Below are 27,978 nucleotides of genomic sequence, written 5' to 3' on the forward strand. Positions count from 1 at the left end.
AGGTTTTCTATCTCTTGCTCTTCTTCTTCTCCTTCTGGAATTCCTATGATACGGATATTATTACATTTCATATTGTCCTGCATCTGTCTTAGAACCTCTTCAGTCTTGTTCAGTCTTTTTTCATTCTGTTGTACTGTCTGGGAGTTTTTGTCTACGTTGTCCTCTAGCTCGCTGATCCAGTCTTCTGCTTCCTCTAGCCTGCTTTTAATTCCTTCTACTGTGTTCTTCAGTTCAGAGATCGTATTCTTGATTTCCTCCTGGCTATTATTGATAGCTTCTCTGTCCTTTTTCATGCTGGTGTAATTCTCAGTAAGTTCCTTGTAATTTTTCTGGAGTTCCTTGTAGTTTCCCTGGAGTTCTTTGTAGTTTCCACTGAGCTCATTCAGCTTCTCCATAATCCATGTTTTGAATTCCATATCTGATAGTTGGCTCCCCTCTATTTTCATTTAGCACTCTTTCTGGGGATTCTACCTTTCCTTTTGATGGGGGGTTGTTTCTCTGTCTCCCCATTTTTGTGACTCCTATTGTTTGTTGGTGCTTCTTAGAATGATCTGCACTTCCTGGCTCTGCCCCTGGTGGCGTCAGATCCTGTATCAGTCTGGGCCTAGGTAGCCTTTTGGAGACTTCCAGGGTTCTACTGCCTTTGTCTGTCTTCTTTAGTTGTTAATCTACTCAATCTATGAGTAGCCGTCAGGCTTAAGGACCGTGTGTGTGGCAGCTTAATTCCTGTAGGCAGGGATTCTATTTCCCCTCAGGCTGACGCCACTCAGAGGGGAATGGTCTGCCTGCAGTTCTGGGGATGAGTCAGCACTGGGACCGGGTCGGCTGCTCCTCCAGTTCTCCCCTCAAAGCCACAGCGTCAAACTCTCCCAAAGTGTCTTCAGTCCTTTCTGCCTTCCCTCTGATTGAGCCCAGGGTAAGTGGGGGCCAAAATAGTTTTGTATGTGATTCACTTAAGATCTCTTTTTCTCCTGCTGTTTCTCTCTGGCTAGCAAGAAACCCTGTGGCTTTTCACTTTCCACATTTGGATACTATTTTACTTTCCACTCTGTCGCTGTAGGCTGGGAAGCTCAGCTGGGGGTTTAGACCCTGCCCTTCTCAGGGGGAACCCCCGGCTGCTGAGCTGTTTCTCAGTCCTTTCAGTTGCTACCCGTGTGAGCCCAGCCAGTCCTTCTGTGTCTCCACACTCCCTACTGGTCACGTTGTGATGTTGTGGCCTTTTCTGTCTCTCCATGGTTATAAGACTTCTTTCCAGCTGGTGTTCGTTTGGTTATTCCAGATGATTTCTCCAAAATTAAGTTGTAAATCCAGACTGGTCCTGGGAGGAGGTTCGTGTAGCTTCCACTTATTCCTCCACCATCTTGCATCTCCGTCTATGTTGTCCTTTATGTTATTTGTTTAATCTGTCTGGTTGTATTTCAGCTATTCTTTGGTGAGTCTTTTCCTCTGGTTAGTTGATTGAGAGTCACTCTGCCCACCTTGTCTTGAGATCTTTTGTGGAGGTGCTGTTAAAACGTAATCACACAACCCAGGCAAGAAACCCACACCCTCCAATATCTCCCCCAACTACAATCTCACTATAGGTTGCAAATGAGCCCATATTAATATACTTGTGGAGATACTGGGACTCTTATTTCATAGGAGAAACAGATAGGAGTGTTTTAAATGAAGGGAGGGTAATTTTTGAGAGGGAAGGTGATAGAGTAATAATATTAGCAATTGGGATCAAGGCTATGCAAGACAGCAATTAACATTTACCCTATGTTTGAAAAGGAGGAGAGGGTTACAGTATGTAGTGAGAAAGTGGAAGTGTATAGTATTAAGATTATATAATAGGTATATGCTATATGTTTAGTGTGGAAGGGAGGATAGACACAACAGACATCCAGATAGACAGCCAGCCAAAAATTGAAGCAGAGGGCTGAGGGGGTTAGAAGGTAGGAAACAGATTGAGAAAGAATTTTTGAAGAATAAAAATACAGAGTAGAGAATAGCAGGACAGGAAGGGAGAGAGGAAAGAGAGAGGGAAAGTAGAGAAGAGGAGGGTAGGAAAGAGAACGAAAGAAGAAGGGGAGGGAGAAGAGGGGGGAATGGATTAAAATTTTAAAAAATTAGAAGATTAATACATGATATAAAATAGTGAGATAGAGAGAAAGAGAGGATATATATAGAGAGGAATAAGAGCTGGGAAAGGGAATAAAAAAATAAATGAATGGAGAGGGAGAGGGGGGCAAATAAAGAGAAATATTAATAAAATTAAAAGTACGTAGAAAGAAAGAAGGGAAGAAAGAAGAGGATGAGGGAGGGAAAGAACATGGGGGAAGGAAGGAAATTGAGAGGAAGAGGAGATATTAAGGAGGGAAAAAATTGAAATTGAAGAGTTGACAAAAGATAGGATGAAGGAGAGAAATACAAGAGGGAGAGAAAGGAGAGAAGGGATGGGGAGGAAAGAAAAAGGGTAAGAAGGGGATGGTGAAGAGGGAGGGAAATAGATTAGAATTAAAATTAAAAAATTAAAAGATCAGAAAATAAAGTGGACTAGGGATGAAGAAAGAAAGAAAGACAGAATATATATAGGGAGAGAAGGAAAACAAGGGAAAGGGAAGAAAGAAAAACAAACGATGAGGGAAGGGGGACAAAATAAAGAAAGAAATTTAATAAAATTGAAAGTGCTTAGCGAGGAAGAAGGAAAGAGAGAGAAAGGCAACGGAGAGAGGACGAGAATAGGGGGGAGGGAAGGAGATAAGAAGAAGGGAATAGGAAGGAATGGGAAAGAACTTGAAATTAAAAAATTAACAAAGAATAGGATGAAGGGGAGACATGCTAAAGGGAGAGAAGGGAGGGAAGAGGAGGGGAGAAGAGAAGAGAGAATAAGAAAGGACGGGAGGGTCAGTAATAGAGAGAGTAAGAAATAAAAGAATGAGATGATTTTAACTCAATTCAACTTTTGAGCACAGTCTCTGTATTTTTTGTTGTTGTTGTTGTTGTTGTTTGTTTGCTTTTTGTTTTTCCTTCCTTCCTTCCTGGGTCCACCTCTATTCAAAATTCCATGGGTTTCAAATCTTTTCTGGTTGGTTGGCTGGCTGTGGGAACGTCCTGCTTGATTCTGGGGTTGCTAGTCTTTTATTCGTGGGCCTACTGCTGCTCTGTTGTGAGCTGCGTTTAGTTGTCCCCTCCTGTGGCACCCTCAGCCCTCCTCAGGCTTGTCCAGCTATGCCTTCCCACTGTTGGACCAGCCTGTGCCTGCCAGCAATCCCCGCCCTGCCTCCAGTCGTGTCTCTATTCGCGGGCTACAGCTTCCGCTCTCTTCCCCTTCTATATGCCTGCGCGTCCTACCTCTCTCCCTGTCTCAAGACCGTCCCTTTGTTCTGCAGGACTCTGGCGCAGTCGGTCAAAGCACCAGGCCCAGTGGCACTCTCCTGCCCAGGACCTCTCCCCTAGTCTGGAGCTCTGCAGCGGGTTTCCTGCATGGGCTCTTCTCCTTGCCCCAAAACTGTCTCTATTCTGAGCTACAGCTTCCGCTGGCTTCTCTGTCTATAGGCCTGAGCGCTCTATCTCCTTCCCTGCCCCAGCACCATCCATTTATTCTGCAGAACTCTAGTGTGGTCGGTCAACGTGGCATTCTCCTACCCAGGAGCTCTCCACCAGTCTGGAGCTCTGCAGCGGCCTTTCCCTGTGGGCCCTTCTCCCCGCCCTAAAACATCTCCATTCCCGAGCCACAGCCTCCGCTCGCTTCCCTGCTTACACGCCCTGTGCGCCCTATCTCTCTCCTAGCCCCGAACCCATCTTTTGTTCTGTGGGATTCTAGCGCCATCACTCAAAGCGCTGGGGGCATGCACTGCTCTCCTGCTCAGAAGCTCTCCCCTGGTCCGGAGTTCCGTAGTGGCTTTTCTGCACAGCCCGTCTCCTTGCCCCCAAACTGTCCCTTTGTCCTGTAGGGCCCTAGCGCGGGTGCTGCGTGCGCCCGGAATGCCGAGCTTTCGGTCGGAGGTTGCAGCTGAGGAGGCCTCCCTCTAGACTCAGATCACACAGTTTCTCCCAGTCCTGGTTGTTCACTGTTCTCCCACTCCTCTGGCTTTTTCAGCCGAATCCTCTCCCTAACTCCCTACGAGACTTCACTTACCAGTGCGCCCCTAGCAGGGGGAGCCTCCAAGCAGCTCTCGGCTATTGAGCCCTTGGGCGTGGTACTGCAGACGACTGGGTCCCCGAATGACTCAGCCTGCAGTGTGTGGTAAACCCGTCCACCCCCCTCCATGCTGCTCCCACACTCCCCTCCCTGTTCATGTTATCGGAGACCCACACCCACTCAGTCACTCCTCTCCGCATTCGTTCCTGGAGTCTCTCCTTAACAGGAGCGAGCAGAGAACACTGCCTCTACTCCACCGCCATCTTAGCCACCTCAGGAAACATTCTTTATAGTTTATATATTAACCTCCTTTTGTTTTAATCCCAAGTAAGTAATTGTGTATTATAATCAATATTGGAATGTGCCTGTGAGCTCATTTCTTACCCTCCCTATTGATTTCTATACTTGTAAAACTCAATAAAAGGAGAGGTCCTTGAGCTGCTCATTGCTGACCTGCCAGAGCGTACGGCAGAGCCTTCCAACTGACTCATTCTCCCTGCTGGAATTACTTCTGCATCTTCGACTATATTTCACACAACAAACACCAAGGCCCCCGCCACGCTCATTATAAATGCCACCTGGCTTACCTCTCTCCACTGAGTGTTTCCTTGTGGGAGAGGCCCCAGGGTCGGGGGCAGTTGTTGCTCTGTGCCACGAGTCTTTGAGTAGAGCATGGCCTTCCTTGTTGACTCAGTCAGCATTTACAAACTCACACAGGCTATCTGTCCACATTTTATAGGTGGGGAAGCTGAGGCTCAGAGAGGTGTGGTGGCTTGCTCAAGGCCACACAGTAAGTTTGTTGGCAGTTTCGATTTTCCCTCCCCAACAGGGAGAGCATAAGAACAAAAGGAGAAGATGATTTGGGTGGTTTTTGAGGGAGGAAAAAAAGAGACACCTCCCACCCCATGACATCATGCATATCCCAGAATCTGAATCTCTGAGTCCTACCCTCAGATCTTTGCACGAAGATTGGTTGCCATTCATTTGGGCAACATTTATTGAGCAGCTAACCTGGACCAGGTTTGCTCTGGGTGCTGGAGATATAAACATAAACGAGACCCAACCCCAGGCCCTGGGCAATTTATGGTCTGATGCAATGGTTTCCCCCAAGGGCGTGATTTTTGATCCCCTGGGAATATCTGACAATGTCTGGAGACAGTTTTGGTCGGTATGACTTGGAGAAAGAGATGCTAATGGCATCTGTGGGTAGAGGCCAGTGATATTGCTAAACATCCTAAAATATTTACATAGGAAAGCCCCCACAGGGAAGAATCATTCACCCCAAATTGTCAAAAGTGCCGGCATTGGGAAACGTTGGTTTAATGGAAGTACAAGAGATATAAAGACACCAACAGCCCAGCAGGTCAGGACTGTGGTGAAGGGAAGCATAGAGCTGTGAAATCCAGAGGAGGTATATAGACCAGCTTGGGGTTAAGGTGCTCCTCCAGTGGGTTTGGAAAAATGACCACATGGTGGGTGTGTATGGAGAACAGGGCACATGGGGCCAAGGCCCGAGTGCAGATACATATGTGCAACCAAGCCCAGTGGGAGGGAAGAGGAGGGCAAGTGTTGGCCACTGTGGCCTTGGAGGCTGTGTTAAGCAGGGAGACTCCATCCAGAGAGCAGTGGGAAGGCATCATGGGGAGGGGAGAGGCAAGCAGGGGAGAACTGTGGGCATATTTCTGCTTTAGAATGCTCCCTCCTCATGGGGATACAGGAATTCGTAGGCATTGCTGGTGGGAGGGTAGATAAGTGCAGCCATTCTGGACAGGAATCTGTCTCTCTTCAGTCATATTAACTTTATGTATACCCAATGACCCCGAAATTCCACTTGTGGGCGCACATCTCAGGGAAATCCCCTCATTGGTCCACAAAGAGCAATGTATGAGGAAGTCTATCACAGTTATTTGTGGTGCCTGGGAGAGTAGGAGAGTAGGACCTGGGTATCCATCCTCAGGAGTGAGTGGGTGCCATGGAGTACCACGGAGCAGTTAGAGGCAGTGGGGGTACATGTAACACCGTGGATGGAACCTAAAACTTAGTGCTGAGTGAAAAAAGCATGTTAAAAAATGTATGGCCCTGGCTGGGTGGCTCAGTTGGTTGGAGCATTGTCCCGTACACCAAAAAGGTTGTAGGTTTGATTCCCAGTCAGGGCACATACCTGGTTGTGGGTTCAATCCCCAATCCGGGTGAGTATGGAAGTCAACATATTGAGGTTTGTGTCTCACATCTATGTTTCTCTCTCTCTCCATTCCTCTCTCTCTCTCAAATCAATAAACATCTTCCAATGAGGGTAAAAAAAGAAGTATGCACAGAAGTTGCATTTTGCAAGAACATATACAAGTTGAAAATACACATTAAAGCCCATTAGATACACCAGGCAGAATGGCCATCATCAACAAATCAACAAACAACAAGTGCTGGCGAGGATGCAGAGAAAAGGGAACCCTAGTGCACTGTTGGTGGGAATGCAGACTGGTGCAGCCACTATGGAAAACAGTATGGAATTACCTCATAACTCTAAAAATGAAACTGCCTTTTGAACTAGCGATTCCACTGTGAGGACTATACCCGAAGAATCCTGAAACACCAATTCAAAAGAACCTATGCACCCCTATATTCATAGCCACACTGTTCATAATAGCCAAGTGCTGGAAACAACCTAAGTGCCCATCTGTAGGTGAGTGGATCAAAAAATTGCGGTACATTTGCACAATGGAATACACTATGCAGCAGAAAGAAAGAAGGAACTCCTGCTGTTTGTGACAACATGGATGGAACTGGAGAGAATTATGCTTAGTGAAATAAGCCAGGCGATGAAAGAAAAATACCATATGATATCACCTGGTACAGGAGACTAATGAACAACACAAACAAATGAGCAAAATTGAACAAGGAGCAGAGTAACAGTTATCAGGGGGGTGGGGGGAGGGAGGGAAGGGGGGTGAGTAGGGGAAGGGTTTAGTAAAGGAAGTAGTATAAATAACCCATGGACACGAACAACGGGGTGGGGATTGACTGGGAGAAGGGGTGGGTTAGGAGGGGGGTAGCAATGAGGGAAAAAGTGGGACAATTGTAATAGAAAAACAATAAAAATAAAATAAAATAAACAGATTAGAGTGGTGAGAGGGGATGAAGAGGGCTCTGGGGCAAAACAGGAATAATGAAAAAAATGAGCAATAGAAAGCTCACTCTAAGTGGAATGAAAGGGTGGGGCAGCAGGTGGCGGCAGTTGTATGGACAAGAGCTTCATCTCCAGGGTTTTAAAGGCTGGGAGTTTAGGCGAGGTCTTAAGGGAGAGCTCAGGAGAAGATCTGTCAGCTTTCCCAGGTGTATCCTTTCTGGGTTGTGGTCCCTGTTGATTGGTCAGCATCAGGGCAGGGGAGTCATTAGTCATAGCAGCTGGACCTGGCATCACCCACCTGGTTTTGTTGCTTTTCTGGGGCTGGAGCTGAAATACAGCTGAGGCCTAGATGTTATCTGTAGGGAGGTCACCTTCTGTATCTGGCTGTAAATTGCTTGGCCAGTTTGTTCAGCTATGTCTCAGTTTCCCCATTCCACTTGCCAAGGAATTTTCCTAGCTTCTCACTATCCTGCCTCATCCCAGGTAACATTGACTCCTCTGTGCAGACCTGTAAGCAGCCCTGGTTTCCCCTGGTCTGCGGCCTGTCTGCCTTTCCTTCTAGACCAGGCTGTGGGCCTCCTGACGCTTAGCACCCAATGCGGGGCTGGCAGCCATTTGCTGGGTAACCCAGTGTCTGCAGAAAGGCTCACCTGGTCTGGAGACATTGTTTCCATCTCAACTGCGGGTGGTAGGGGTTGGTTAATCTTGGAAATATTATACAACATGTCTGATTACATCACTTATTTCCCCCAAACTCTCCAAAAGGTCCCATTGCACAGAGGAAAACCCGTCTTCCGAATCACGCCCATTATCCCTCCCTCTTCACCTCCTTTCTCATTCTGCTCCCCGAAGCTCCCCTTGCTGGGGCTCCGCCCTGTTCCCTCCACAGGGAATGCTCCCATTCCCCACCCCGACACACATATCTGGGCCACTCCACGCTTTCTTTGCTTGAATGCCTGTCCACCAGTTTAAACGTTTACCCCCATAGCTCTTGCTACCACCTGACAAAGTCTCACATCTTATTTATTTATTGTCTGTCTCTCCTCACTACCTTATCAACTCCTAGGAGGGTGGGATTTTATCTGCTTTGCCCAGCCCTGTATACCCAGAGAATACAACAGTCCTGGAATCCAGAAGGAGCTTAGGCAATACGTGTTAACCTGCTGAACAAGCGAACGAATGAGTGGACAGTGGGGCGTTGGGGGAAGCCGGGTTTATCCACCACCACAAAAGCATTCGGGGGGCGGGGCTGCGGCTGAGGGGCGGGGGGGCGGGGAAGGGCTGGGCGGGACAGGTGTCAGTCCGAGGGACGATTGGAGCCAGGTTGGCCACGCCCCCAGTACCGCGGAACACTAGGCAAGCGATCGGGCGCCACCCGGAGGATTTAGGGAAGGGCCCTCGCGCGGCCGGAAACCGGGGAAACCGGGTTGCAGTTTCCGGCGGCGCCGGGACCGCGAGCCCGTAGCTGGAGAGCTGAGGAGCTGCCATGGAGCGGCCTGAGCCGGACCCCGCGTCCGACGACACTCAGGACTCGTTAACGGAAAAATCCCCGAGCCAGTCTTACCGTGGCGGCTTCCACGAGGACCACTGGGAAGAGGTAGGCAGGCCTGTGGGCTCCTCACCGTGTGAGGGCGTCGTGCGGACTTAGCGGCTCCCTCAGCTCCTAGACCCCTGACGCTGCCAGCAGATGCGTGGTTTCTGCTCGAGTGTTAACAGTCGGCCTCGAGGGATTGGGGGCCTTCTTACTCCGTCAGTGCACTCAGGAGGACAGGTTTAGGAGTCAGGCCTGTGACTCCTCCACCCGCTGGCTCTGCTACTGGGTTGGTTACTTAACTTCTCTGATCCGTCTCCTGGATCTATAATTGCCCTAGGTATAGCACGAATGTGATGGGGTTGTGGCGAAGATGAAGGAACATTGAGCGCTCAATTAAGATGTGTACTACCACTCTTGTAAGAATGTCATAAGGGAAAGAATCTTTAGAGATCATTATTCTACACTCTCATTTATAGATGAGAAACTGAGGCCTGGGTAGGGAGCGATATAGCCAATCATGATGTTTTGCACGTCATATTAAGTAAGAAAATTTTGATGTTGAGACTTGGATCTACTCAGTGGCAAATCCCATTTCTGTGGTTCATTCTTCTCTTAACAATCTCTAGGAATTTGAAAAGATCCCCCTATTTATGAAGAAAGCACCATCAGAAATTGATCCCAAGGAGAATCCTGATTTGGCTTGCCTCCAGTCAATTATTTTTGATGACGAGCGATCTCCAGAAGGTATCTTCCATGACTCTTAACATTTGTTCCGTGTCTATTGAATTGAGGTAAAGAGTGAGTCGTTCTGTCCCTGGCCGGTGTGGCTCGGTTGGAGCGTTGTCCCATAAACACGGGGTTTCGGGTTCTATTCCATTCCTAGGTTGCGGGTTCCGCAGCGTCCAGGTGGTCCCGTGGGGGTCCAAGTGAGCCCATCGGGGCACGTGTGAGCGGCAACGGATGGATGTTTCTCTCTCCCTCCCTTCCCCTCTCTCTAAAATCAATAAGCATGTCCTCAGGTGAGGATTAAAAAAAAAAGTGAGTCGTTCTGATTTATAACACGTAGTAGTTAGCCTGAGATAACCTGTCACTATTTATTCCACATCCATTTTTTTGGACACCTACTAAATGCTAGGCATTAAGGATACAGGGGTGAAGAAGACCAGTCTCCAAGGTCATGCTCCAGTGGGTAACCAGATTGTCCTAAAGAATCAGGACAAACCTGTGTGCTATGTGCCAACATGTAGCTATATACAAGGTGCTGCTGGAACACTGAAGGCAGGGAGGTAGGAGTGGGCTCACAATGGATCAGAAATTTGAACTGAGTCTTAACAATTTTGTAGGCTCTTGCTAGGGTGAGGATGGAATTTGCATTCCAGGGAATAAAATAACATAAGCAAAAGTAAAAGTATAATTTCCCCCCATCTCTTCAGTAACTTAAAAAAAAAAGTTCTTCAAAAACTAGGGTACGTATACCTTTTTTCCTGTATGTTTTCTTTTTTGTAAGCACTTAATAATCTACCTTGTAAAATATTTGGAATTGATTGTAGTATTAAGTACACATGACTTTATTTCTCCATGTTAATAAGCAGGTTTATAGAATTTTTTGAATTTTGTTTCCCTATTGGTTTCTTCTACTTGGTTTATTATGTTTCATTGTTGCATGATTTAGAATATTTTTAATGAGCCTTTTAAAAAATAGGAAATAATGATTATTTCTCTCTTTGCAGAACAGGCCAAGACCTATAAAAATGAGGGCAATGATTACTTTAAAGAAAAAGACTATAAAAAAGCTGTGATATCATATACTGAAGGCTTAAAGAAGAAATGTGCTGACCCTGATTTGAATGCTGTTCTTTATACCAACCGGGCAGCAGCACAGTACTATTTGGGTAATTTATTCCATTATTGAGTGCTTTCTAAAGAGTTAACTTATGATAAAGGCATTATTATGGTCAGTGGGGAGTTTGAGAATGTCAGGAAGAAGAGCTGCTTATCCCAGATACCTAGGATCGTTTACTCTAATTGAATTCTGATCTTCCAGGCAGAGTTGGTGAAAAGGGAAACCAGATAGATTGCATAATTTTTGCTATCTGAACAAATGGGTGACATCAAATACTTTAGTATATGAGTTGGTATGATCTGGGATTTTTTAAAGCTCACATGCTTCTATTCCCTCAAAAAAAATGTCCCATTCCCTCCTACCCACCCCCGCTTCCGGCCTTCTCAAGGATGCTTTTGTGGAAGGATTAAGGTAATAGAGAATTTTGTGTGAGAGAAACTATATTATCTAAGGGAGAATTTCTCAAAGAGTATTCTGTGGGACTCTTGAAGTAAAAAATATTCTTTGCACAAGTAAGTTTGGAAAGTGCTGTTTCTCTGTGGGGGATTTGCAGTGCACATTGGTATGTTAAGGACTCTTAGATAACCTACAGCAAAGAACCTTACCCCATGATTCTCAGGGTCTGTAAACCACCTCTTCAGGTAACACTTGCAGTACTGTTCTGCAGATATGACCTTGGGAAACACTGATTATTTGCTAGTGACTAGTCTTCATCATTTTAAACCCACGTTTCTTATCACAGTTTAGAGAGGACCTGGGAATGACCCCAGGCATTGTGAGGGGCTGAGAGAGAATAAGCCTTGCAGTCTAGCTGGGATGAGTCTGTTGGGACTCATCACCATTTGAGCAGAGTTCCTTCTCAACCATTGTCTGCTCTACCTGTTTTCTCATTTAGCCTGTTTTATTATAAAATCCTAAAAAAATAAGAGTGGTATAGCACTTCAGAGATTATTTGGGCCAGTCAGTGCCTTCATTTTGCATGGGCCCAGGGAGAGGGACTCCTTGGTTAAAGCCTGAACCTGGACTAGAGACCCAGTCTTCTAATTTCCGGAGGAATATATTTTCTTCATTCAGCAGACAGTATGCTGTGCCAGGTACTGGCATCACAGAGATGAGTAAGACCTGACTTTTACTGTGTGCTAGGCACTGTACTGTGAACAAGAGCTACATAGCTCCTTTCCTTGGTGAACTTAAAAGGTGTCATTTATAGGGCTAACATGAGCAAGCACCTTGCAAGAAAAAAACCTGTGCGTGTACAGGGACACCAGAGGAGCAGATGCATAATAGTGAGAGCCATTCCTTGTATATGTCACTGGTAGGGCTTATAAAGGACTTTGACATTTGTTATCCCTCTTGACCTCATAGCAACTATGTAAGGTAGGATAACTTAGAAGAATATTCATGGGTCACAATGTACCCACAAAGTTCATGCTAATTTGCTCTCTAATTTACCATTGGAGTACCCTTTTCCCCTATCTGGATATTATCAATCTTTGCCAGTTTCATGTTAATTTTAATTTCTCTAATCATCCATGATGTTGAGCATCTTTTCATGTGCTTATTAGCTAGCCATCTATAGTTCTGTGGATTGGTTGCCTGATAAAAACATTTCTAAGGCTTTTGATGAGCATAATTATGGATATTTTTCTAAAAACAGTTGCTCTGATTTACATTTATCCAAGATTGTACAGAGTGTCTTTGTCTCTACGCACAAAATTTTGGAAATATTCTGATTTTAAAACTTGTTGGTTTTTTTTTTTTTTTTTTTTTTAACTAACTGGTGTTTCATTAGGCAATTTTCGTTCGGCTCTCAATGATGTGACAGCTGCCAGAAAACTAAAACCCTGCCACCTCAAAGCAATAGTGAGAGGTAAGTTTTGTACAGTATGATTAGAAATAAGGAAAAGTTAGTACTTACTGTGCCAAAAGTTGAGACATTTTAAGCTTTGATATTAAGGTGCTAAGAAACTAATGAAGTCACCTTATTTTTGCAGTCTTGATATTAAGTTCCTTGTCCTTATCAATAACAACATTCCATTTTTTTAAAGAATTCCCCAGAGAATAATCTAACCCTTTGTGTTTTAAGAATTTGTAGAGAAAATGAAATTCCTCATTTCAAATTAATAAAGAATAAAAATTAATTAAAATAAAGCAGTTCCAAAGCCACATTGTAATTTTTTTCCAAACGTTTTTTTATTGAGCCCTGACCAGTGTAGCTCAGTTGGCTGGAACATCATCCTGTAAACAGAAAGGTTGCAGGTTCAATTCCCAGTCAGGGCACATGTCTAGGTTGTAGGTTCGGTACCCAGCCAGGGCACATACAACAGGCAACCAATTGATGCTCCTCTCCCTCTCTTTCTCCTTCCCTTCCCCTCTTTCTTGAAAATCAATGAGCATGTCCTTTGGTGAGGATTAAAAAAATTTATTTTTGTTGATTGAAAGGCGAGATATTAAAATGCCATGTTAATGTTAATTAAAAGATAAGTTATGCAACCTGTGCTAATAACTCTGATGCTGAAATGGTCCCAGGTTATTTTTTCTCTTGTAGTCTGACCTTTCTATGTAATAATAGTGTTTTATTACTTTTATACTTCACCGTTTTTTGAGAAGTTTAAAGGTGCTTTGCAAACTTTAATTTATTTCTCAAGTATTAATTTTCCCTATATCCCCATGGACCAACTTAAAATGCTTTATCAAAATTATGCTTTAGCTATTTAGATATTTATGATTGGAGATGGTAAGCAGATCCATGCTCATAGGGAAAGAAGGTACTGAATAAAGATTGGCAAGTAAATTGAGTATAGTCCTGTGGAATTGGCCTCAAGTTGGGCGTCTGTAATCCTTCATTGAATTGTCAGTTTTACCTTACTATGTGATCTTAGCAAGATACCCACTCTGAGTATCAGTTCATTCATCTTTGAAAGATGAAGTTGGATTCTGTTGACATGTAAGCACTTATAGTTCTCATATTTTGAAATTCTATGGAAAGCCCAAAGAGGCTAATGGGAGAAAACTGAGCATGATTAAAGGAGAGGCAGCTTAAACTGGTAGACATCAAGAACAATTTCAGGAGAGGCCTATTGTCTTTGGTCTTGCCGCTGCTTTGATTAATTGCTGAGGCAAACTGTACTTTCAAACTCCATTTAGAAAAAACACCTGAGACGGGCTTTATTCTTCTCATTTGCAGATAAAGAACCTGAAGCTCAGAGATGCTCAGTCCTTTGTCTAATGCCTAGTTGGTTAATGACAGAACCAGATTTCTAGCCCAGATCTGTCCGATTCCAAGGCTTTTGCTTTTTGCCACTAAGCTGTAGCCTTTCCTACTTTGAGTCCTTAAGACTAGGGAGGCTCACAGGAGTTTTGAGCTGAGTGCACTAGAGATCTTACTGATCTAAGATATAAAAAATAGTCTTTCTAGTTTTGGGAATGCAGTACAAGGGACTTTCCATATAGGGTGCTGGCTGGTAGGTAGTGGAGGTGGGGATTCCTCTTCAAGGGGGGCTCTTCCTATGCATGTTGTCCATGGATCCTAAGGGTTCTGAGTTCTGCAGGTGTCTTATGCCATCTGGAATTAAAAAACTCTGCCGAGGCTGTGAACTGGTGCGATGAGGGGCTGCAGATAGATGCCAGAGAGAAGAAGCTTCTGGAAATGAGGGCTAAAGCAGACAAACTAAAGGTTGGTGGCAAAATCAGCAGCCATTTGACATTTAGTCAGCATTAATGAATTAATTAGTATTCCTCAGATTGTGTCTTTTGGTCATTGTAAACTTTTTCTTCTTTAAAAATAAAACCCATGAACCAACAAGTTTTAACCAAGATGTCTGGGCCCTTGCAGAGCTGCCCAAGCAGGCCGTTATCAGTCATGATGTCCAGGTCAACAGATCCTCATCAGGCAGGTCCACCAAAAGATCCAGCATAGAGAGAGCCACCAGCATTCCTGGAGGACACACCACAAGCAGCGTTAACCCAAGCTCTATCTCTAGTTGTCACAGAAACAGAGACAAGAAAGAAAGCAATATCAACAGATGAGCCGACTCTACAAATGACAAGAGTAAAAGGGAAGAGACACAGAGCCACCTGGAAGTGAGTCAGGTAAAGAGACCTGTGATATTATTAACTGACACAAAGGAAGTTAGAGATCATCTACTAGAGAGAATTGATTCTGTCCTTGGTGCAGTTGATAGTTTGGCCAAGTTCATGGAGGCTAAGTTTAAATCACTAGAGAAAAAACTAGATAAGTTATAGACTGATTTGTCTTTTTATGTATTCCAGACCAATACCAGGTACTCCAACTAAGAGGCGGTATCCAAGTCTTCCAGGTGAAAGCAACCCTCTGCTGTCACCACTTCCTTTTGCTTCGCCCTCTCATGCACTAAGTGAACCTCTTAACAAATGGGATGGTTGGTAATTGCTCAACAAACACAACAAATTTAAATGCCTAGAAAGATGCTGCAGTATCTTTACCTCAAGTGGATAGTATCCTGCCATGAGAGTACATTGCCATGTATAATACCACTATTATCAATAAAAATAAGTCAATGCAAATAAATAAAAAAAAATACATTGAAAAAGGAAGAACTAAACCAAGAGAGGAAGAAATCAGAAATTGCTAGGGGAGGAAAAAGACATACTCTTTCTCTTCGTTGTCTGGAACTTTGAACCCTGCACGATACTGTAGTTGAAAAGTATGAGAATTGAAATGACAAATTCACTAGGGAGCTTAATAGCCGAACTTTGAAGATAGGTCATTTGCGATTACCCAGTTTGAGGAACAGAAAGAAAAAAGAATAAAGGTGAAGTGAGACTGAGACACCTGTGGGGTGTCATCAGGCACATCATCATAGGCATACTGGGAGTTCCAGGAGAGAGAGAAAGGGGCAAAAGAATATTTGAAGAAATAAGAACTGAAAACTTCTCAGATTTGATAAAAACAGTAATCTACCCTCCCAAGAAGCTTAACAAACTCCAAGTAGGAAATACTTAAATCTATACCCAGACACATCATAGACTGCTGAAAGTCAAAGACAAAGAAGAGAATCTTAAAAGTATCAAGAGAGAAGTGACTTCACATATAAGAGACCCTCAATAAAATTAAAAGCTGATAGCTCATCAGAAACCATGGAAACGAAAAGGCAATGGGATGACGTTCAAAGTGCTGAAAGCAAAAGACTCAACCAAGAATTCTATATCCAGCAAATCTACCCTTCAGAAATGAATGAGAGGAAGAAGTAAAAACTACCTCTGTTTGCAAATGATATTGTCTTAAATATGGAAAATCCTAAGGAATCCACTAAAAGAACTATTGGAACTCAAATTAGTTCAAGCTGGTAGGATATGTCAATATACAAAAATTATTTGTATTCTATAGAGTTTTAATGAACATTCCCAATATGAAATTAAGAAAACAATTTTATCTATAATAGCATCAAAAAGAATAAAATACTTAGGAATAAATTTAACAAAAGTAGCATAAAACTTATACTTTGGAAATACAAAACATTGTTGAAAGAAACTAAACTGAAATGAGTGGGAAGACATTCCATGTTCACGGATGAAATCTTATATTGTTAAGGTGACAATACTCTTCAGTGCACTCTGCATCAAAATTCCAGTTGGCTTCTTTGTAGCATATCGACAAGCTGATTCTAATATTCATATGGAAATTCAAGGGACCCAGAAGAGCCAAAACAATCCTGAAAAATAAAAGAAGACTCATACTTCCTAATTTTAAATCTTACTACAAAACTGTAGTACTCAAGATACAGTATTTCCTCACTTATTGCGGATATTACGTTCTAGAACCCCCCCCCCCCCGCCCCCACAATAGGTGAAAATCCACGAAGTAGGAACCTTACATTTATTTTAGTATTTATATATATTTTAAGGCTTTATAAACCCTTCCCACACACTTATAAACCGTTCCAGTCCCTTATTAACCTTTCCCACTCCCTTATTAACCTTTTCCACACTTTTATAAACACTACTTTCATTCTTAAACATATTCTACACTCTTAAACCTACGTAACTTGAACAACATATGTATACAGTACCGCAAAATCCCGCGATATAGCGAAAAATCCATGATAAATAAATAAACATAATTTTAAAAATCCTGTGATACAGTGAGGCCGCGATAAGTGAACCGCAATATAGAGAGGGACTACTGTGTTGTGGTACTGGCATAAGGATAGACATATCGATCAATGTAACAATTGGGGGCTCAGAAATCCTCATATTTACAAACAATTGATTTTCAACAAGAGTACCTAGACCATTCAATGGAGAAGGAATAGTCTTTTTAACAAATGATGCTGGGACAACTAAAATTCTAAAACAATGCCAGTGTGATATAGAATGGTATGACTATGTTGGAAATCAGTTTGGCAGTTTCATATACCTGTCCTGTGACCCAAGAATTTCACTCCTAGGAATCTACCTAAGAGAAATAAAAACAAGTTTATAGAAAGACTTGTATAAGAATGCTATAGTCTGTTTTTATTTATAATAACCCAGAAATAGGCCTTGTAGCCAATAACAGGAGTGTAGATAAACAAAGTTGTATATTTATACCATGGAATATTACTTGGCAATAAAAAGAAACAAACATACAGTGTTGAGATGGGAGGGAGACCGACTGCAAAGGGGCATGAGGGAACTTTCTAGGGAAAGAAATATTCTCTACCTTGATTGGAGTATTGAGCTCTCAGGGTATATATTTGTCAAAACTTATCAAAGTTTGTAAATTATAACTCAACAGAGTTGATTTAAAAAGAGGGAGCAGTTGCAGTGGCTGCTGTGGCTCAGTGGATTGAGTGCCAACCTGCGAACCAAAGGGTCACAGGTTCTATTCCCAGTCAGGGCACATGCCTGGGTTGCAGGCCAGGTCCCCGGTTGGGAGTGTGCAGGAGGCAACCACACATTGATGTTTCTCCCTCTATTTCTCTCTTCGTCACTCTCTAAGAATAAATAAATAAAATCTTAAAGAAAAAAAAAAAAAAAGAGAGGGAGCAGTGAACTCCATAGTTCAGGGCTCCTCTGACCTGACCTGGTGGTTATTCCACTTTATGTGGGCTACTGAGACCCAAAACTTCAGGAGATACAGCAGAAAGCCATATTCACCCACTTGCATTCTGTAAATCAGTAAAACATGAGACAGAGTCCGAGTCATCCTTAATAATCCATCTTAATCATTCTCTAATGTGGACCAGACAGTGGTCAAGTGTAGCTCAACTAGGAAGGTGGAATTGGATATAGTTCTAGTGGTATCCATGAGTGGGGCACTCTTGATAGTGTAATCAAACTTGCTAACAGCAGAAAGGATTTTTGCAGCCCTCTTGGCAAACTGGATTGGAGAAGGAATGACCAAGAATTATCAGCCATTATCTCCCTGAAAGGGTAGGCTGTCCACAAGAAAAAAAAAAAATACGCACAAAAAGAAACTAGCCTTTCTGGGGCATTTGTGGGGAAGTTGATGAATGGTTGGTGCTATATTTTCGAGCAGTGGTCAGAAAACTGATCCACAGGCCAAATAGAGGCCTGTTTTTGCACATGCTATGAACTGAGAATGTTTTTCACATTTTTAAAGGGTTCTAAACAGCAACAAAACCAGATACTAGATGACAGAGACCACACATGGTCTTCAAAGCCTAAAACATTTACTCTCTGGCCCTTTACAGAAGGAGTTTGCTGATCCCTATTAATCACAATCTTGAGGGTAAGAGCAGGATCAACTGATTTTGGGTAGATTAGCAGGAAATGGAAATTAAATTATCTTCCTGCCAGATTAAGTAGACTGGTGGCATTTTTCTCTTGTGGATTACATAATAATTGTGAAAAAGACAGAGCTTCTGATAAGTTCTTGCCCTGGGTTTTCCCATCCATACCAATGAAACTAAAATGCCCCATAGTTGGGGGGGTGGGGGGATGCCCTGGCTGGGTGGCTCAGTTAATTGGAGTGTTGTCCATAAACCGAAAGGTTCTGGGTCTGATTCCTGGTCAGGGCACAGGCCTAGGCTGTGGGTTCAGTGCATGGTTGGGGTGCATATGAAGTAACCAGTCAATGTTTCTCACATCGATGTTTCTCTTCCTCTCTCTCCCTTCCCCTCTCTCTAAAATCAATAAGCATGTCCTCAAGTGAGGATAAAAAAAAAAAAGAAAAGAAAAAAAGAGGCCCCATAGTGGTATCCATGCAATGTCAGTCCCTTTACCAAGAATGCCCTTTCTTCTTCATCTGGTGGACTAGACTCTTCCTTGCCTGTTTAAACCCACCTTCTCAAAGGTGCAGAATTAGTCACTCCTTCCTCTGTATTTTAAAGCACTTGGTTCACACCACCAGGGACTGTGAGCTCCTTGGGCATGGAATTGTAGATTTTTAAATTTCTGCTGTTACTGGTCCTGACACCCAGACATGTGCTTTTAAAATGTTTATTGAACTGAATTTAGCTACTGGTGTCCCTTGACACAGGAGCCTGGATTGCATAGAGTCAAGAGATAGTAATTTAGGAACAGGCTAGGGTAACGAGGAAGCAAATTCCCTGACGATGATTGATCTGAATTTCATTTTCAGCGAACTGAACAGAGGGATTTGAGGAAAGCAAAGTTGAAAGAAAAGAAGGAGCAGGATCTGAATGAGGCTTTACTCCAGGCCATCAAGGTGAGTTCTCAAACCTTAGGCCCTTATGGTCTTGTCAAATCCACTGATCCTGAGGCCTCTTGGGAACCTTTCTTGGGATGCTTTACCTGAATGGATTTGTTCATTTTCTCTCTGTGTGATGAAGGGGCTGTGGAGTCAGACTCCCTGAGTTCAGTCAGCTCTCCCACTTGTGTACATGTGTTGGTCTCAGGTAACCTATCCTGAATAGTTGCTACAGGTTAAGCATCATTTAATCTTCACAGTTGCATTCTGAGGTAGGTTTCCTGGCTCCTGTTTTGCTAGGTGATGATGTGGTCTCACAGAGGTAAAGAAACCTCACGTAGCTAATGTTGGTCAGTCAGGTCCTTGCTGTAAATGAATGTAGTCTGATCCAAACCTTGCTTTTACCTGGTGAGCAAGTCACTCGGTGAGCCTTGGATTACTTGGTCTTGGTGTTGGGTAGGTTCTTGGTTTCATTCTTTGGTGAGTTAAATTATGCACCCATTTAAGTGACTTGTTGACTTTGAGAACTTCACACTACTCAGATGCACTCCACTAGTCCCCCCGCCCCCACAACAAGCAGTCTGTTCACACATATAAACAAGTTAAACAAAATGGAATACTCCTGATTCTCCATCTAATTCTCATTCATAATCAGGGATTTGGTCATTTTCTAAAATGTAGAATATTGAAATGCCCAGGCATTTGCACACACACCTTATTTTGGTTCTCTCCTTTAGTCTTAACTGCATCTCAAAAACCTCACTGTACAAAAGACAGTGTATACACAAAACCACACATACTATTACCAATAGTTTAAAGCAAAGGTCAACAAATTGCAGTCCTGCCTGTGTGTGTATGTGGTACCTGTAACTGTTTCACACTGCAATGCCAAAGTTGAGTAGTTAACTTCAACAGAGACCATTTGAACCACAAAGCCTAAAATATTTCTTATCTGACCCTTTAAGGAAAAGTTTGCCAACCCCTGTTAGGAGATCCTATCAAAGGCAATTTTGAGTGCATGTAATTTTCTTCTCATTTGTAACCTTAGGAATCTCCATACACAAACATAAGAGGTGACTCTACTATTCAGACTTCAGATTATCCTTAGTTCCATGAGACAGTCAAGATTAAATCAGGGTGCATTATCTTTAGTATTCCATGTCCTAGCTAAACAAGCATTGTCATTTTTGTACATGCCACACTCTTGATCTTTTCTGTGCCTTTGTACATGCTGTTCCTTGGGGTAGAATGCCCTTCCACCTTCCCCCACTTCTACTTCTCTGCCTTACGAAGTCTTTGTTTAAGGCCTAGAGTTCCCCAGTCACCTCCAGCTTTCAGACTGAACTAATTATTCATGGTCTGCAGTTCCACAGCTTTACTTCTTACTGTATATTGTACTTATTTCCTTGGGTCTCCCCACTAGACCATTAACAAGGTCTTGAGGGCAACAACCGTGTCTAGTTCGTCTTTGTTGTGGTACACGTCCGGGGAAGTTGAGTTAAACAGATGATGCCTACTATGTGCCAGGCCTCAGGGATAATGAAGACGAATCAGGGAGCTCGCAGTGTTGTGGTTTCCCTGTTTTAGTGAAATGTGTTTGCATCTTTCCACACAATAAGGTTTCTTTGTGTTTCTGTCTTTACCGCAGGCTAGGAACATCAGGCTAGTTGCTGAAGCTGCCAGTGAGGATGAAGATTCAGCCTCAGAAGGTCTAGGTAAACTGCTGGATGGGCTCAGCTTTGAGAACCCCTATGGAGCCAGGTTGAGTGTAGATGACCAGGGCCGACTGAGCTGGCCTGTGCTCTTTCTGTACCCAGAGTATGCCCAGTCGGACTTCATCTCTGCTTTTCATGAGGATTCCAGGTACTTACTTGCCCAAGAACTTCTGCTCTTGCTAGCATGCTCTTTTCCTGCTGTCTCTGCAGGAGGGACAGGTGGATTTTGGTTGAGGAGGGAAGAGAATAGTGTAGAGGGTTTCAGTCTGGTTTGGCGTAATCTCTATCCTGTAGCTGATTCTCCTTTTGCTAACTACCCTTGCAGTGACAGACACAATCTCACCATTGTACTGACGGGGCTAGTACGGTGTTTGTACATATCTGGTGAGATATGAAATAATTGTAGGTGGTATATGCATAGTAATTTAAGTGTATTTTATTAGACAATATATAACTAGAAGTTATAACGTGATTTCCTAGGGTTAATGCTTAGAATGTGGCTGAATGTGAGGAATGTTAAGCTTGAGTCAGACTTAAATTTAAAGAAAATTACTATGTCCTAATAGGACAAGTGATACACATACACAGTTTGGGCACTGTTGTAAAAATGACTTACATTGCATTTCATGTTCTGTACATTCTTGTTATCTCTGTGATTTGGTGTCTGGGGACTATGATGTGGGAAAGTAGATCATGAGTTATTGATACCTAGAAAGTACATGTTATATCCTTAGGTTTATTGATCATCTAATGGTGATGTTTGGTGAAACGCCCTCTTGGGACTTAGAGCAGAAATACTGCCCTGATAATTTAGAGGTAAGAGAAGTTTTATTTTGTTCCTCTATGGGATTTTTTGCGGGGGTGTGGAGGTTTCATTGCTTTTTAAAAAAATTGTGGTAAAACAGAACATAAAATTTACCATTTACCATTTTATGTTCTGTATATTTACCATAAAATACCATTTTTAGCTCTTTTTAATTAGTTATATAATTATTATTATAGTTCAGTAGCATTGAGTACATTCACATTATTATACAACCATCACCACCATCCATTTCCCTTTTCATCATCCCAAACTGAAACTCTGTCCCCATTAAACAATATAACTCCCTATTTTCTCCTCCTCCAGCCCCTAGAAAGCACCATTTTACTTTCTGTCTCTATTAACTTGACTACTTTAGGTACCTCATATGAGTGGAGCCATATAATATTGGACTTTGTGTCTGGCTTGTTTTACTTAGCATAACATCCTCAAGACTCATCCATGTTGTAGCATGTGTCAGAATTTCCTTTTTAGGGCTGAATAATATTCCATCACTGGGATCAACAAAATAATCCCAATTATAGTACAAAGAATTTATCTTCTAACCATTTCAGAATAAGATGCCGACTGATCCCCCATCATCCCTGAATACTTCAGTTTCTATTTCCCACAAACAAGGGTATTTTCCTTCAAAATCCTAATCAACCATCAAAATCAGGAAATTAACTTTGATACACTAGTACAGTGATTTTCAACCGGTGTGCCACAAGAGTTTTTAAAACATACAAAGAGGGGCACTGATCTCTTTTCCCTTAGATTGTCAAATAAAAAAATGACAACAGCCAACACGATAGCCATCCAGTGTGAATCAATCAAAATTATATCTATTTGTTTGGTGTGCTGCAAAATTTTAGTAATTAGTTTATGTGTGCCATGAGATGAAAAGGGTTGAAGATCACTGCACTAGTACCACCTAATCCTCAGACTCCATTCAGCATTTACAGTTTGTTCCAGTAATGTCCTTTGTAGCAAACAGACCCGTTCAGAATCCCACATTGTATTTTGTATTTAGTGGTCATGTCCCTTTAGCCTCCTTCAGTCTATTGAGGAGTTTCTCAGTCCTTCCTTGATTTTCTTGATCTTACTATTTTTGAAGATTACAGACCAGGCATTTTGTGTAAAGTCCATCCGCGTGGGTTTGTCTTTGTTTTTTCCTGACTAGATATGGATTATGCATATTTGACCAGAATACCACAGAAGTGATGCGTCTTGTTGCATCCTGTCAGCTGCTCTTAATTTCAATTTGTCCCATTACTGATGACATTCACTTTGATCACCTGATTGAGGTGGGGGTCTGACAGTCTTTTGTACTGTAAATCTTTTTTTCTTTGTAATTAGTAATTTATAGGGAGGTACTTTGAAATGATGTAAATGTTCCATTGTTTATCAAACCTTCAACATAATAATCTCTTTATATCAGTTGACTTATGGTTTCCTATTTTATTCATTGAGTTATAATCTATTACTATGATTAGGTTATACTCATATTATCTCAGATTTGGCCAATGGGAACCCCTCTAAATTTGTTTCTGTGTCCTTTTGACTTGTTTCCATTTTGTAAGCATTTCTTTGCTTTCTGGCAAAAGCTGTTCTAGGCTCAAATTGTGCTTTTTTTTTTGTCTCAGTTCTGGAATCAACCATTTTTCCCCAAGCAGTCCTGGTTGTTTTTAGTAGAAAAGTGTATTTGGAGCCAAGATCTGTACAATAGGGGTGTGGGCGTGTAAATGTGTGTGTGTGAGAGAGAGAGAGAGAGATAGAGAGAAAGAGAGAGAGAGAGAGAGAGAGAGAGAGAGAGAAAGAGAAAGAAACATGAGGTCTCACAGGTATCTTCAGTTCTAATCCAACACCACAGGGTCTCTTTTCTTCCTTTCTATATTTGTAATAGTGGCTTCTATTATTATTCATATATTTATTCATTTGATCAGTCCCCCTCCTGTCACTACCACGGTCCCCTCTTCCATGTAGAATCTTCTTCACCCTACCTAGACTTTTGACTCGCACATCAGGCTGCTGCCCCAGTGTAAGCGGGGTGCCTCTTCCTACATGCACACCGTTAACCACTCTGCACACATACCCCTTATCCTTCTTGGGTTCTCACTCCCCGTGGCAGCCCGCCCCCTGCCATTTGTGGTTGCCTTTCTCACCCTCATTGGTCTCTGACACTTCATATTGGCTGTCCCCATGCATGGACACCCTCCTCACCCAATGTGGGATTGAGAGCTATCTTACGAATGTAAGATGAGCCTTTGTTCTGTCTTTGGAAAATGGAGCCAATAATACCCTTTTTATTTTTATTTTTTAAAATTATTTATTTAGAGAGAGGAAGAAAAACATCGATGTGAGAGAGAAACATCTCTGTTACCTCTCGTACATACGCCAACCAGGGACTGAACACACAACCCAGTCATGTGACCTGACTTGGAATCAAACCAGCGACCTTTCACTTTGCGGGATGATGCCCAACCGAGTCACATGGGTCAGGGCCGATAATACTTTTATTAGTATCTTGGGGGAGGACTGAGTACTTTATATTCCACTGCTCTGTATGGGAGGCATTCAGCTAATAGCAGTCATATCTCTTTAACTTACCCTAGACTTGGCCTCAACATGCCTGGTGCTGCTGCAGCCCTTTGTTTGATCTGACCTCTGCTCCTCTGTTAATCTTGCAGGTCTACTTTGAGGATGAGGACAGGGCAGACCTGTACCAGGTGCCTTCCAAGAGTACCCTGCTGGAGGTGCTACAGCACCCCCGGTGAGTCACTTCATGGGGCTGAGTAGAACAGGGAAGATGCCCACCCATCATCCCTGGGGTACTGCCGGTTCTCATTCCACTGCCAGTTGTCTCGCACTTCCTGCCCTCTGCCCTGGACACAACACCGTGAGATGGCACCATGGAGACGGCCCTGACCATTTGCGAAACAGTTGGCAGTGTGATGACTGAGCTCATTGCACTGCAGCCATGGTACCCTCAGACTGGGAGAAGTGAATGGGACTAGTCTAAGGAGGAAAAAGCTGTCTGGCTCTTGTACCTAAAGACAGCAGGGTGGTTCTCCTGCTCTCAATTGTGCCTTGTCCCCTGATTCTGTTATATGGAAAGAGCACTGGCTCTTGAAGTCCTGGCTGTGTGACTCTTTAGGTACCCACTGCCTCTCTGGGGCGATTTCCTCATCTCTAGAGTGGGAATAATAACTGTTGCCTATATATTTCTCATGTATTTGAGAGCTGATGAGAGAGCAGGAGTCAAAGTGCTTTTGTAAGCTGTAAAGGACGGTCTTGTGCTAAGGACAATACCTTCGTCAGTAGCAGTAGCAGCCAGATGGATTTGGCAGTTCTTTCTTTTGCTTTGGGGTGTTTCTGGATTGTCAAGGAATGCCCTCACTAGATGTATAAATTGATTCTTGGACTAGTTTTCCCTATCTTTGAGCAAAGCAAATGCTCCTGTATTCAGGCTTAATGAGCCCAGTATGTTAGGGGAATGAGGATGGTTGGGTGTGGTGGGAAATGAGGCTGGAGAGCCAGGTGAAGGCCATGTGTGAAGGCCTTGAATGTTCTACTGAAGGAACATGACCTGTGTTCTGATGGTGGCGTACGGGGCCGCAGAGGGTGTTTGTGTTGGTAAAATTTACAGTGATGTACAGACTTGGAAGAAGTGTTGTATTGGTTGATGGTGGGGCCTGAAATAGGGGATGGATTGGAGACAGGTTTAGGAGGCGGATTGGGTGAGAATTGGTGATGTGACTGACAGGGTAGGGGTGCCCCACTCGTCTTTATGCTTCTGTTTTGGGTTGGCAGACGGGAGGTGATGATTTCTTTAAATATGATCAATTACTTTGCTTGGCAGTGGTTTTTTTCTGGCTCCAAATCTTTCAATTTTATTGACAAATTTTTAACAGTTTTCTCAATTACTAGCAAATTATCTAGATTCTTTAAAGGCCTGAGGTCCACTCTCCCCCATGTCCAAAAGAAAAAAAGAACAAAAAGGGGGTTGGGGGCGAAATCTAACCAGAAAGCAGACTGATTTGTGGAGATGAACCAATTTTATGCTTCTCCAAAAATGTAAATGTGGTTGGAAGTTATTGCTTTTTAAATGACTAGTATAGTTAGTAAGAGGCTACCCAGGACAGATTTCCAGCAATTCAGACCCTATACATTACTGGAAATAAACTGGGACCGACCAAGATTGGGTGGAGCCAAGATACAAGTCTCTCTGTCAGAGGCAGATTTAACAGTGGGTACACTGGGCGCGCGCCCTGGGCCCCGACTTCTGAAGGGTCCTGCAAGTTTACAACTTGTATGTAATTAAAATTGCACACATGAAACCAAACTTGGTGTCATTAGAAAAAAGTGTAAAGTTGGGGTTTTGCGGGGCCCTTCAGAAGTCGGGGACCAGGGTACGTGTCCGGTGCGCCCGCCGTTAAATCCGCCTCTGTGTCTCTGTCCAAATCAAGCACACCGGGTAATGCTAACACCCCTCAACCTGGGAGGCTGAGGCCTTGCCCATTTCTCCAACCTGCCTCACTCCATTTGCTTTGTGCCCAACAACAGCAAATATTCTGGTGACCTGCACTGCCTGGCTTAATTCCCCCAGGCCCATCATGACCCACTTTCTGAATTAAGTTCAGGCATGACATCTTCCAGGAAGCTTTTCCTGATTCCCTTTTCCCATAGAGGGAGTCACACCCCTTGGACTAAGGGTGTACCTCACAAATGCTTCTACAGTTTTGCCTTGCTGTCGTTCATTGATTATTTATCTCCCTCCCTCCAGGACTCGAGAGCCAAGACAATGGTTTTTGTTTGTTTTGTAAAGTCTGTTTTCAGCACAGTGCCTGGCTTACCCTGGACATTCATTATTGAATGAATGAATGAAAGCATGTCCTTTTAGTTTTATGTCATGTTTAGTCACAGACAGTCAGTGCTAGAGGACTGGCCCAAAGATTCTGAGGGGGCAGGGTTATGCTAATTTGCCAGATTTATAAACAACCCAACAAATAAATGTGCTAAACTTGCATTTTAATGTTGAACTCACATCCAGAGGTTCACCTTGAATGTTGTTGGGAAGGTCCATGGATGATTAAGATTGCAATTCAAGTAACCCCTCTTTTTTGTTGTATTCACTGCAGGTACTTTGTAAAAGGCCTGACACCAGCATTTCTGGTCTGTGTGGGATCCTCACCTTTTTGTAGAAATTATCTCCGGGAGAGAAAGGTGCACCAGGTAAAGTGACTGGGCCAGGCTGTGGAGCCAGGCCCCCTGGATCCCCTTCTTGATCCTCTTCTGCCTGGAATATAGCACACTTGTTATCAGCTGGACATGCTCCTAGAATCCAACATTTTTTTCTGTTATACTGGGGACAGTCCTTCCTCAAATCGTAGGCAGGGAGGAGCTGCTGACTTCTCTGAATTGCAGCCTCCCTGGTCAAAGTGCTGAGCCTGAGCTGGTCTTCACTCTCCTCTGTTGATACAAAACTCTGTGCCTTGGTCATGACATCCTTGGACTCACTGTGCGCTGTGTTAACCAGCCTCTCTCTCTGAAGGGACCATCTGTTGCAGTTACCATAGCAACTGACCGAAGGAGCTCATTGGACTGACTCAAGATCCAGTGACCTGGTTCTGAACCTTTGTGGAGTTAGAGGCTTTAGAGAAGCTAGTCCTCAAATTGCATGTATATACAAACCATGCATGTAATTTTAAGGCATTAAAGCTGAGAGACTCTGGCCTCTGGTTATTTCATGAGCACGGAGGGTTGCTCTGTGGGGATACTGTAGATAAGCAGTTCTCAACCTGTGGGTCACGACCCCTTTGGGGGTTGAACGATCCTTTCACAGGGTTCACCTAAGACCATCCTAAAAAACATATATAATTACATATTGTTTTTGTGATTAATCACTATGCTTTAATTATGTTCAATTTGTAACAATGAAAATACATCCTGCATATCAGATAACTTACGATTCATAACAGTAGCAAAATTACAGTTATGAAGTAGCAATGAAAATAATTTTATGGTTGGGGGTCACCACAACATGAGGAATTGTATTAAAGGGTCGTGGCATTAGGAAGGTTGAGAGCCACTGCTGTAGATGCTTTGGGGTGAGATGGGGCCAGGAAGGCCGGGTCCCATTTGTGTATCTATAGACACCTATAATCTGGGATCCTCCAGAGCCCCTAACAGGTTTGCC

At 43.2% G+C, this 27,978-nt stretch overlaps 1 protein-coding gene across 2 annotated transcripts; it reads left to right on the forward strand.

Moving 5' to 3' along the window:
* Positions 1-8,720: 8,720 nt before the first annotated feature.
* TTC4 (tetratricopeptide repeat domain 4) lies at positions 8,721-27,862 on the forward strand. 2 transcript variants are annotated; one of them, XM_090269526.1, is made up of 10 exons: positions 8,721-8,847; positions 9,411-9,528; positions 10,515-10,676; positions 12,420-12,497; positions 14,179-14,303; positions 19,194-19,280; positions 20,911-21,125; positions 21,712-21,793; positions 24,470-24,552; positions 26,921-27,862. In XM_090269526.1, exons 1-10 carry the CDS (start codon positions 8,737-8,739, stop codon positions 27,021-27,023), a joined length of 1,164 nt encoding a protein of 387 aa, XP_090125652.1. In that variant the 5' UTR covers positions 8,721-8,736; the 3' UTR covers positions 27,024-27,862. The 2 variants fall into 2 exon arrangements, with proteins under 2 accessions (XP_090125652.1, XP_090125653.1); XM_090269527.1 differs by lacking the exons at positions 20,911-21,125; positions 21,712-21,793 and having other exon boundaries at positions 26,921-27,860.
* The last annotated feature ends 116 nt before the right edge of the window (positions 27,863-27,978 follow it).

Source organism: Furipterus horrens, unplaced genomic scaffold (genome assembly GCF_987537825.1).
Source record: "Furipterus horrens unplaced genomic scaffold, mFurHor1.1.pri manual_scaffold_3, whole genome shotgun sequence".
NCBI classification, from domain to species: domain Eukaryota; kingdom Metazoa; phylum Chordata; class Mammalia; order Chiroptera; family Furipteridae; genus Furipterus; species Furipterus horrens.

Bases quoted from the DNA above. Each gene is read 5' to 3' on its own strand.
- TTC4 (XM_090269526.1), top strand. From the start codon at position 8,737: ATGGAGCGGCCTGAGCCGGACCCCGCGTCCGACGACACTCAGGACTCG. The intron at 9,529-10,514 runs GTATCTTCCATG...CTCTCTTTGCAG, and splicing joins TGACGAGCGATCTCCAGAAG to AACAGGCCAAGACCTATAAA. The intron at 14,304-19,193 runs GTTGGTGGCAAA...TTTCATTTTCAG, and splicing joins CTAAAGCAGACAAACTAAAG to CGAACTGAACAGAGGGATTT.